General features: G+C 62.9%; 1 protein-coding gene across 1 annotated transcript in view; it reads left to right on the top strand.

Annotated features, from left to right (window-relative positions):
* The window catches only part of SULT4A1 (sulfotransferase family 4A member 1), a 37,145-nt gene that overhangs the window by 17,684 nt on the left and 7,767 nt on the right, over window positions 1-11,694 (top strand). Inside the window, exons 2-5 of the mRNA XM_040637677.1 lie at window positions 3,553-3,683; window positions 4,920-5,000; window positions 5,551-5,677; window positions 9,934-10,028. Coding sequence (XP_040493611.1) covers window positions 3,553-3,683; window positions 4,920-5,000; window positions 5,551-5,677; window positions 9,934-10,028 — 434 coding nt within the window. The remainder of the gene's footprint in view (window positions 1-3,552; window positions 3,684-4,919; window positions 5,001-5,550; window positions 5,678-9,933; window positions 10,029-11,694) is intronic.

Raw genomic sequence — 11,694 nt, 5'->3', positions numbered from 1 at the left:
CCCCCCCCCCCCGCCACCCCCGGTGTCACCTGTTGCCCAGGATGTGCCTCTGATGGAGGGGCCCGACAGCTTGTGTCCCTTATTGGGATGAGGGTGGCCTGAGTTGGCAGGAGGCTGTGCTGTGTCCTTGTGTGAGTGCGGTCCTGGTGAGTGGACCCTGTCGTGGCCTTAGGAGCTTGGAGAGACGCTCATTTGTATTGACTCGGAGCTGCTCACTTGGTGGCCCTGCCCCCCACAGCCCTGTGAAGAAGGGGGAGCATTGCCACATTTTGGGGGGGAGGAGGGCTCCCAGGGCCGGCTCTCGGTGCAGGCTGGTTGGATGACTAAAGGGGCGGGTGGGGGGATACCCCTGCAATGGCCTTCACCAGATCCTAAGGGAGGACCCTGACCTGACTCCCATGTAGAAGACCCACAGCTACTGAGGGGGGTGTCCGCAGCGGGCAGGGAAGGTCTCGCACGGGGGAGAGCTGCCCCGGTGTGGGGGCTGTGTGGACAGTGGTCACAGACGCCGCTTACGAGATCAGTCCAAGATCAGTCCCGGTTCCGGGTGGGCGGGGGAGGGGGAGCCCCGCTCAGTCGCCAGGCCTGTGCGCTTCCTGAGTGCCTGCTCCGCGTCTGGAGCCGTGCGAGGAACATGATGGGAGGGTGGTCAGTAGAGCAGCGGCCCCCCAAAGACGTCCGCGTCCTAACGCGCGAGCCTGTGAGCGTGTCGGCTTCTGTGGCGAGCAGGATGGAGGTTGCCAGTGCGCTGCCCCTCGGGTCGAGGTTATCCTGGACTCGGGGGGGCTGGGTGTGCTCACGGGGGTTCCTGACCGAGGAGGAAGGAGGCAGCAGGACACAGCATGGCTGTAGCTGTGAACAGCGGGAGAAGGAGTTCTCCCCTGGAGCCTCCAGAGGGGAGCGGTGGTGCCCACGCTCTGATCTGAGCCCAGCGTGGCCGGTGTGGGCCTCCGACCTCCAGGCTGTGGGGCAGTAACTGCTGTTTGAAGCTACAGTAGCCATAAGAACGAATACATAACTAAGACGCGTTCTCTGTCCTCACGAGCCCCCCCAGTCGTGCCCAGTGCACCAAATGCAGTAGGACCAGAGGCATGGGGTGCTGTGGGGTGGGGAGGGCTACAGATGAAACGGGGTGTCCGGGAAGGCTTCTGGGAGTGGCGGCTCCAGGATCAGGTTGGTCAGTCAGGAGGGCGGCCTGTTGAGGGCTTGGGCCATGGGGGTGCTGTGTTCTGGGGGAGGTGGAAGACCCGGCCACAGCCCGGAGTGCCAGAGCGGTGGAGAAAGGAGAGGGGCCAAGAGCCGCCGGGACACGGCGGGTGGAGGGTCACCACAGCCGTGGTGGCCAGGAGAGCGGGTGGAGGGGCCAGCTGGGCTTGGGCTGACATCCGGGGCACTGCCAGGGCGGTGGCAGTGGACGTGGAGAGGAGAGGCCAGTGGGGAGAGGCTGGGGCACAGCGGCACCTGGTGCAGACCCTTGTGGACGACGCAGCCCGAGTTTGGTCTTCAGTGACAGTGAGTGGTCATTGTCATCGTCCTCTCTAGCTGGTTTTTTCCTGTGATCATTCTGTCACGTCTTGCCAGCTGGCTTCTCGCCCTGGGGAGGCCAGGGGCTGCTCGCTTTATTCATCCTGTGTGTCCCGTTGGCCACCCGGGTGCCATGGGGCGCGCCGAGGGCCCTCCTGTAGCTTATGCTGAAGGCCGGGGAAGGCTGAGCCGAGTTGCTTGAGCAGGAAGTGGACATGGAGGGGCTGGAGGGGGCCACTGGGGACAGGCCAGTGGGGAGGCAGGTGGAGAGCTTCCTTGGGCTCTAAGGGGGCTGGTCTTCCAGCATAGATACTTAATGGAGGCGAGGATGGGGCTTGTGGAATTGGTACGTTGATGTTGGTGTGAGATGATGTTAATGGGCAGTCTGTCTGGGTCATTGCCTGTGGGGGCTGCAGGCCTGGGGGCAGTGAGCACTAAAGATAGGTCCTGAAGATGTCACCAGGAGAGGCCTGTTTTGGGAACTCTGCCCACAGTCTGATTTCGGAGGGCTTGGACTCCCCATGCAGGTGCCCTGGGCCGCTGGGAGACCTCACCAGGAGGAGGAGGGTGGAAGCCACACGCTGGCCGTGTGACCTGGGGCACAGTTTGGCCTCAGGCTCCTCCTCTGGAAATGGGGGTGATGGTCCCCACCTTTCAGGCTGGTGGGAGGATCCTGTGGCTACTAGGTAAAGTTATTTCTGTTTCACACTATTTTCTTCAGTGCCTTTGCTACAAAACTGCCTCCTCCAGGCAGTTTTCCTCGATCAAGTTATCCTCTTCTGATTACTCAGCACCCAAGGTTTGCTTGTCCATTCAGAAAATAGGAATTGCACACGGCCACGTGCTGGCTCTCCCGGTACAGCAAAGAACCAGGCTCATGTCTTCACAACAGGAGGGGGGGAGTCCCTGAAGGAACGCGCAGGCTGTTCCTGGCCTGTTGGCGCGGTGTGGGGGAGCGGGGAGTGTGCGGAGTTAGATGTGGCCCCTCCGGGAGTCCGCACACCTGAAGGGCCTCCAGAGGGAGGAAGGGGCTCCAGGCAGGCGCCAGCAGATGCCGACGGTGGGGGTGAGCTTGGCACGCCCCGACCTGCAGGGAGGCCCGTAGGAGCTCAGCGGACGGAGAGAGAGGCAGTCAGAGGTGCCAGGTGGGGGCACAGGGGGCCGTGGACAGGCCTACAGGCTGTGGGGAAGACCTTACTCTGAGGAGACATGAGGCCGCCGGAGGGTCTTTGAGGACGAGGGATGCCCTCATGTCCGTGTTGGAATGCCGATCTGCTGCTTTGTTGAAACCAGACCGATGGGTGGGGGGAGCTGGGTCGAAGCAGAGAGCTTTGGGGGCTCTCGCAGTGCCGCCTGGGATAGAAGGGGCCGCTCTTCACTCACCTCGACGGCAGATCCAGAGGTCGCTGAGGTGTAGGCCCAAGCGGGATGGGAGGGCTGGCGTTCGTTGTGGGGGCAGGCCTGTCCCTGTGAGGCGTTGGGCAGCGTGCGTTCCTGCGTGCATGGACGGGGGGGGGGCAGTGTGGAGCTGGCTTTGGTGGGGGGATGGCATGGGGCCCTCTGGGGAGTGCAAGCAGCCAGGAGAGCAGGGTCTGAGACAGTGTTTGGGGCAGTCAGTGTCAGGGTGGGGACATGAGAGCGAGCAGCAGACTGACACCCCCGGAGTAAAGGGACTGGAGTCTTGAGGAGGCACTGGCCTGAGGTGTCTGTTCCTTCCAAGAGGTCACGTAGGGTGGCGATGAGATAGCCCTGGGCTCCTTGGTGGTGACCTGGAGCTGAAAGCCCGAGCAGAGTGGGGACCGCACACAGGGGCCAGAAGCAGCACCGGGTGCCACCTTTCCCCCAGGGCTTACACTCTTGGTTGGGGGGCCTGCCTGTCCCTGGGGTGTCCTGCCCCACAGGGCTCCGCACTTGGTAGCCGGCCAGGCGTGGGATGGGCCTGTGGGTCTCCAGCAGGTGGTGCCGGGAGGGTGGGGCTGGCGCGTGGGCTTCTAGTGAGCGCCGCCCCCGGGACTTCTCTCCGTGCAGGCACGAGCCTGCTGCAGGAGGTGGTCTACTTGGTGAGTCAGGGGGCCGACCCCGATGAGATCGGCTTGATGAACATCGATGAGCAGCTCCCGGTCTTGGAGTACCCGCAGCCAGGCCTGGACATCATCAAGGTACTGCTGTGAGCCAGAGGCACCTGGCCGCTCGCATTCTCTGGGGACCCGGGGTGACAGTTGCTCCTGAGGGGCTCAGGGGGCCCACGGGCGGAGGGAGAGCAGAGAGCTCCCGGTCCCCCTAGACAGCCTAGTGAGACAGTGATAGGCCGGAGCCCACGCCAGTGACCCCGAAATTGGAAGAGTGGGTGACGTGGGCGACTGCGGTAGACAGGGCACTCCCTGCTCGGCTCACCCCACCTGCCACGGGAGCTGAGCAGGATGTGGTCGCCTCCAGTATTTGGTGTCAGGAGTGAGACAAGCAGCCCCAAGTGTGGTCCGTCCTCGTGCTCGGATGCAGCTGGGAAATTTTCTCCCTTTCTCTCCCTGTCACCTCTCCGCTCAGGCCTCAGTTCCTGCGTAGACCCCGTCCATTCTCCCGCTGTACGAGCATTCCGAAGCAGAGCTCTGTGAGCACCCCCTGCCCCCTGTTTCACTGCTCTCAAAATAAAGTCCAGAGGCCTGTGTGCACCAGTCCCTGCCTGCACCGTGGCCTCCAGTGTGCGCTGAGCTGTGTCTGGGTGTTTGCACCCCACTGTGTGGCCGCGTGCATCCGAGCCAGGCCGCCTCCTCCGGGAGCCCTTCGGTACAGCCGTGCCAGGTGCCCACCAGGGGGCACTGCTCTGGGTCCCGGGGTGCAGCGGAGGACAAAACCAACCAGGCTGTGTCCTGACCCTCAGAGAATTTACATTCCCGGGAGGGAGACCAGCCAGGGAGGAGGAGCAAGAAGCCGTGGTTACGTGGTGATCGGCACCGTGTGGGGACAGGACACAGGGCGGCAGGCCTCTCTGGTGGCCAGATGAGTAAGGTCGTGAGAGAGGAGCCACGTGGGCGAGCTGGGACAGGGGCAGCAGTGTGTGTGGACCTGGCACATTCCAGGAGCAGCAGGAAGGCCTGATGCTGATGGGACTGAGTCAGCAGGTGCCCCCGTGCACCTCGGCCTCCTGTTTCCTCTACTGCCCTTCATGGCGTGGGCGGGCCCTCTGAGCAGACCCCCCCCGAGCAGACCCCCGGCCCATGATTGGTTGGCTCACACTGTGGGTGCCCAAGGACAGGGACCACGTCTTGTCCAGTCTGGAGGGTGGCCAGATGTCGGGTGAGGAATTTCTCTGTGGAGTGCGGGTCCTGGCTCTTAGGCCTCAAGGCAAATGAGCAGCTGCGTGTCCTCTGAACGCCTCTCCCTCTGACCCTCCGCAGGAGCTGACGTCTCCCCGCCTCATCAAAAGCCACCTTCCCTACCGCTTCCTGCCCTCTGATCTCCACAATGGCGATTCTAAGGTAACCCCACTCCCCCCACCCCCGGGGCTGAGCTCCCAGCAACCAGAGCCGGTCCAGCAGTGCTCAGGGCTGCAGTCTGGAGACCCTAGAGGCCCGTTTGTGCAGAGACCCGGTAGAGGCCATCTTTGAGCTCATATCCCCAGCGTTTTGTCCACGTTTCTAATTTGGGTTTTTCCTTACAGTTGAACTTGGGCTTGACCAGCCTGGGTCTGGCCTCTGCCCCTGTGTCAGGCCGAGGACCCACCACTGCTTTCACGGTCTCTGATTTTTCTCTATTTTCTCGGCCTCTGATTCTCATGACCAGTGTCGGGCCCATCCTGTTTCTGTCTTCCACTCATTTTAAAGTCATGGCGCAGGACAGAAACGTAATCAGATGCTCGGGCCTCATTCCACCAGATGCCTTTACACGGATGAGAGTGCACCTCTGCTGGGACGGAGGCTGCACGCATCTGGGGCCGACCTTGGGGCTGACCTTGGGGCTGGAGATGTGGTGTCAGGGTAGAGTGGGTCAGAGGAGCAGCGACTGAGCCGCCCCTCCCTCCCGCCTCAGGTCATATACATGGCACGGAACCCCAAGGACCTGGTGGTGTCCTACTACCAGTTCCACCGCTCCCTGCGGACCATGAGCTACCGGGGCACTTTCCAGGAGTTCTGCCGGAGATTCATGAACGACAAGCGTAAGTGTCTCGGCCTCCGCGGACGTTAGGACAGGGGCGGCTCGTTCACTGAACCCCTGCATGTGCTTGCGCTTCGCCCACGTTGCCCCAGTTCCTCCAATGACCACGCAGGTGGGGCCTGCTGTCCCGCTGACAGGCGGAGAAGCGGGGCTCGGGCGACTGGAAGCTTGTCGGGGGTCGTAGCAGGGGCGTGACAGAGCGGGCGTCCGACTCAGACGCCCTTTCCTCTCACCCGCATTGTTGAGGTTCTGAGAAGGTCCCCAGTTGAAAGCATTCCTCTTCCTGCCTGGATTCTGCAGTAAAAAGGGAGGCTGGGAGAGTTCTGCTGTTGGTGACAGAGGCCCGAGTAGGGGCTGTGGCCTCGTGTGAGAGCCCCGTGGGCCTTGAGCTGCACTTGAGGATCGGGCGGGAGACTTGGCCCCGCAGCCGCGTGCTGTGTGACGGGCGGGGCGTGCTCTGCAGGAGCTTGTTCCCAGGGCAGAGGGTGAGGGGGGACCCAGCTTGCCGGGGCCCTCCCCTATTTTCCCTCCCCGGGGCAGGAGCACACCGGGTCACACCCACTGCACAGGGACCTGCCGGAGATGGCTCCCCTGTTGCTGTCCATGGCTTCTGTGGCACCTTTCCGGGACCGCCAGTGGGAGTTCCGTGAGGGTTTTTGCCCACAAGGCTTGAGATGGGCCACGTCAGTACTTGAATTGAATCCAGACCCAGACGATTTATTTCCCAGCTCAAGTCTTAGCATTCAGCCCCGCCGTCCACTTGTGTGACCCAGTCTCAGGTTCTGCAGTGAGATTGTGTGGCAAGACCAGGGTGAGGTGCGCAGGGGAAATCCGGGAGTATAGGGCCCCCGCTGAACGTCGGGCAGCTGGACCACTGCTGCCTCCCAAGGCTCCGGGAAGGCCAGACCCTCATGGGAGCTGCACCGGAGCCCCCGGGGCCCTCGGTGCCGGAGCCATTCTGAATCTGCTTTAGCGGTGCTGGGGGCAGGGTCCACGGGAGGAGGCCACGGCACCTGCCCCCAAAGCCCTGGAGCCTGCGGAAGACCCTCTGCCCAGCCTCCCTATCCCCCCAGCGTACCTACCGCCTGGCTCAGGCCCTTTCTGGTCTGCCAGGCATTTGGAGTAAGCCATTAATGTGGTTTTCAAAACCATGTTCTTAAGTCCCAGCATGTTCTCCTGGCTCTAGAGACGCAGCTACCAGCGTGGGGACGGTGGCCTATAAAGAGCGAGTGTCCACCAGGTTCAAACTGCTCCCTGGTGTTGGCCTTAAATCAGCCTCCTGCTCAGACCAGAGGAATTAAAAGTTATCCTAATACAGGTCTCTCCGTGTTTTAAAGGCCACAGCCCAACCTTTGAAGTTCAAGGCCACACGCACTTGCTGTGATCCCACCAAAGCCTGTGTACTTAGCTCCCCCACGGTCTCTCTGCTCTCCCAGCGTTGGCAGCCAGGGCACCACAGCTCGGGCCCTCGGAGGCCCTCGTCCTCCCCTGAGGAGGAGCAGTGGCCGTCACCGCACACTGATGGAGTGAGCGTGGGGGGCCCACTGACGCAAGCCTGCACGTGGGTGTTGTGACCTGTGTACTCGGGGCGGGGGTGCCTGGGACTGCACGCCCAGGTGACAGGAGTGTGGAAGCCTCACCCTGTAGGCGGGTCACTCCCAGACGGGGGGGGGGGGGGGGCGCAGAGTGAGCTGCTCCTCTTCCAGATAATCTGCTTGGGTAAGCACGCTGGCCTCCAGGAGCAGAGGGACCCCGGTGGGCAGAGGCCGGGGGTGCCCTGGTGGAGCTTCCTTCCCAGGGTGACACATCCTGAGTGGGAAGGGCAGTGTCCCCACCAGCAAGGTCTGTACCCCTCTCTACGCCAGCCGACTGGGGCTCGGAGGGACACGGGCATGTGCTGTCCTTGTGATCATTGACCCTGCGTGAGTGACCACTGTCCCCATGCCTCACTGTCCCCACCACCTGTGTTCTCGTGTGCAGCGATCACTCTCAGCCCTCACTGTCCCCACGTCACCCTCCTGCTCAGCCCCCACATCATCCCCGGGGGGCATTGCTTGCCTATTCTGTAAGTGTCCTCAGGCAGTGCCTTGGAATGACAGGGATTTATCGGCCTCTGTTCATGGCTGTCGGACTCATGCTCTGTCCCAGGGCTCGGGTCACCTGGCCTGCGCACCAGCTCGGGCACTGACTCGGGAGGCAGGTTCTCCTCTCGGGGCCCCTGTGATCATGAACCTATTGGTGAGTTGGTCCTCATTCCCTTCTCTGGACTCTGCCTCGTCTTCTCTCAAGCGGGAAGGCTGGCCTGGCTGTTAGGGCCCACCTAGGGTGTATGGAGTGAGCGTGATGTGCCGGGCTGGCCGTAGAAGGGGTGCCCGGGGACCTCAGGCCCAGCCGCTAGACCTCTACAGTGAGGAGACTGAGGTCCTCGCCGGCCAGGATTTACCCTGCAGCGGGTCCCAAACGGGGCCTTTTGGCTGAATCTTCCTTCTTTCGTTCTGTCATTTCTGCCTCTTTCCCCCCACCCCTGCTAGAGCCCCTGCTTCGTTCCTCATAAACTGCGAGCTGGGGTCTGGTTGGCCTGAAGGGGGCCTTTCTGCCGTGTTCTGGTCTTTAAGGCCAGTCCTCAGCGCCCTCCCCTCGACTCCCCATCCCTCAGAACCCCTCTGTGCTGCGGGGCCAGGCTGTGGCTGTGCTGCCACCTGCTGGCGAGACGGCAGGCTGCGGTGGTGGCCGCCACGGGAATTGGGTCTTCAGTTTTCCCAACCTCGGTCAGGCGTTTAAGTCTATAAGGTTCTCCGCAACTTGGAGACAGAGGCTATATTCTCTGCTCCAGGTGTGGCTCCGGCAGGGGCAGTAGCAGTCCCCTGCCCCCCCTCGGCCTCCGTGCCCCTCGGCAGTGAGCAGGACCCAGCGTGAGTCCCGCCAGAGGGAACGCAGCCTGCACACGCGCTCTCACCACGCACGGCCGGCTCTGGGAGGCGTGGGTTCTCTCGTCAGTCCACTCGAGAAGGACGAGGCTCAGGAAGGTGAGGCAGCCTGCCCGGGTCACACAGCCAGTGCAGGCCTGGAGAGGCTGCCTCACCCGGAGGCCGTGTCCTCCACGATTCCGCTGTGCTCCCTCTCTCCCCTCTGACCTTGCCCCTGTGCTCCGAGCCACCTTGATGGCCTCGTGTTCCTTACTCTTCTAAGTCCATTTGCAACCATTGTGCGCCCTTCAAGGTTTGTCCCCACGTGGGACGGGGCCCCCCTGCGTCCACGGTGCCTCCCTGCCAGCGTTGATCAGTCCATATCCTCGCCGTCAGTCTCCTTGGTGAGTCCCGCCAGGCTGGGAACTCCTTGCTCCCCAGACCCCGAAGTGGGATCCACAAGCCGAGTGTTTGTGAGACGCATGGGCACCCACGTGAGCAAGGGTGCAGGTGGTGCGGCCGCCGCTCCTGGCCGGCACCTAGTACCCAGCCGGGTGCTTGCTGGTGCCGGGCAGGGCCAGACGTTCCTTGGCGGAGGCCTTCGTCTGTTTAATGCGGAAGCCCCCTTGGGAGACTCATCTCAGCGTGAGTAGCGGTGCGTGAGAATCTGTAGTTTTTATAAAGAACATTTCGAAGCAGCCTGGCTACGCTGCCTGGCACATCCCCCACCCGCCCACGGGACCCTTATCCCCAGCCAAGGCCCCGAGGAGCGTGGGAGGCGCAGGGGCTGTGGTGTGGGGCATGAGGCTCGTGTGTCAGGACGGAGCACACTGCCTCTCTCTGTCTCTGCTACGTCCTGCTTCCACCCGGCATTCTGATTGTGGCCCTCCTTCCTGGCTGGGTCTCGTGCTCGGTCTTCGCACCTCCCGCACGTCATCCAACCCCCACCAGCAGCGCCGACTCCCTGTCTCAGTTCCCCTGGGCTCGTGCTCTTCCCCGCGACCGTGTGTTAGACAGAAACTCATGGGAGCCAGGTAGCATCCAGCCCCCAGGTGAGCAGAGGCCTTTGCCCAGTGGTCGGGTCTTCAAGGTGGCCAGGAGGTGCGTAGGGAAGGGGGTTGAGAACTGTTGGCAGGAGGGACTTGCACACAAAGCACCAGGGGACGCGGGACTTCAGAAGGGGCTTGTCTGTGGGACCACCCCCGGAGCCGAGAGCTTGTTCTTCCCTTCCTGAGCCACGGCTCCTGGTGGTGAGAGAGGGGAGCCTTCCAGAAGGCAGGGAGCCAGGCCACCGCACTGTGCGTGCTTGATCCCCCGAGGCTGCGACTCACCTGTCCCCTTGTCTCCACAGTAGGCTACGGCTCCTGGTTCGAGCATGTGCAGGAGTTCTGGGAGCACCGCATGGACTCGAACGTGCTCTTCCTCAAGTATGAAGACATGCACCGGGTGAGTGCCGCGGGGGGCAGCTGTGCGGGTCGGCGCCCCCAGCCCCACCGGCGCCACAGTGGGCATGACTGGAGTGTGCAGCAGCTCTCTCCAAGATCCCCGGCTTCCGGGTGAAAGACTCAGAAGTTCCAGGTGTGCCCAGAATATTCCTGGGCCAGTGCTTGGGGCTCCGGGCTGTGCTAGCAGAGCGGGGACGCTGCTCCAGCCGCAGCCCCAGCCCCAGACCCCAGGGGCAGTTTCTGGGTTGGGCAGTGCGCGGTGCTTTGGAAAGCCCTGTTGGTTCGTTTCCTGCCTCGCCGTGGAGAAGAGCAGCCCCCAGACTCAGCCTGCCGCCACCTCGCGCCCTCTCCACAGGCGACCAGCTCGCAGCAAAGGGCTAAGATGGCAGGGTCCGAAAGTCCCATCTCTCGGCCTTTTTGCCTCGCAGCGGCAGCACTCCAACTGCTGACGAATCCGTGCGCATGGGGAGTGTTGCTGAGTGCCTGGCACGGGGCGTGGGGGAGGGGATGGCGTGAGGTGGTTGCTGCTGGAACGTTCTAGGCTCGGCTGTGCTGTTGGAACAGTGGAAGGCAGGACCTTGCTTGTGCCTTCGAGAGCTCGCCATCTAGAAAGGGGGCTCACACGTCGCGCGCCCCATCCTCACTGCCGTTAGCACTTTCAAGGGCCTTATCGTGTGCCAGTCCTACCCGAAGTTCTTTGCGTGTGTGTTGGCGCACTTAACTCTAGAACGCTTCTCTCTCTCTGCTGGGGCCGTATCCTCTCTGGAGGGACTTTCTGATGTTTCCCCTCTTTCACAGCAGACAAAAGGCAAACCTTCCCGAAGTCCCTTCTCTCTCTGGCTCCTCTGCTCCACTTGGCTGCAGGTCCCTCAGAGTTGTCCCCACTCCTGAGCCCGCCCCGGCCGGGCTTGCCCCCGGACCCCCAGGTGCTCTGTCGGGGCCACCCATGGCCTCCGTGTCGCTTGGTCCGGCGGTCTGTTCACATCACACACACCTCCCCCGCCCCCTGGCCCCCTGGCAGCTGGCGACAGGCGATCACCGCCTCCCCGGTGCTCGGGATACCAGCAGGTCCGGCGTCCCTGGCTGCTCTCTTCTTGGTGCTCAGCCCGCTTCGGTTCTCCTCTTGTCCCATCCTCGCTCCCTTCCCCGGTGACCCCAGCCCAGATGTGGACCCTCCCCAGACTCGCTGTCCACTGGCCACCCCCCTGCACTTTCTCCCTGGTGTCTGGTGGAGGCCGTGGACTCAGCGTGTCTGAACCCAACCGGAGATTTCCCCTCAAATCCTCCGCGGCTCCTCCCTGTGAGACGGGGGCAGCCAGCTCCGTCTGCGTCACTTAGGTGACAGTCACGAATCAGCCTCAACTTCTGACTTCTTCTCACACCCTGCGTCCATCTTCCCAGTCCTGTGGCCTCTTCAAAATACACCCCTTATCTGACCATTTGTCCCTCAGTCTCCGGGGTCCAGGTCACCCTCGCTTCCGGCCCAGATCATGGCTCACGTAGACTCCCGGGTAGCCTCCCTGCGTCCCCTCAGGCCAGTGCGCTGTGCAGCCGCTGCTCCAGTGGCACCCACGCTGGTCAGATTGTGCCCCTCTGGCCGCACGTCGCTCCGGGTGCAGGTCAGGGCCCACGCGGTGCCCTGGAGCCTGGGTGTCTAGCTCCACGCT

Source organism: Ursus maritimus, unplaced genomic scaffold (assembly GCF_017311325.1).
Source record: "Ursus maritimus isolate PB19 unplaced genomic scaffold, ASM1731132v1 scaffold_21, whole genome shotgun sequence".
Lineage (NCBI taxonomy): Eukaryota > Metazoa > Chordata > Mammalia > Carnivora > Ursidae > Ursus > Ursus maritimus.
This window is presented reverse-complemented; position numbering and strand designations above follow the sequence as displayed.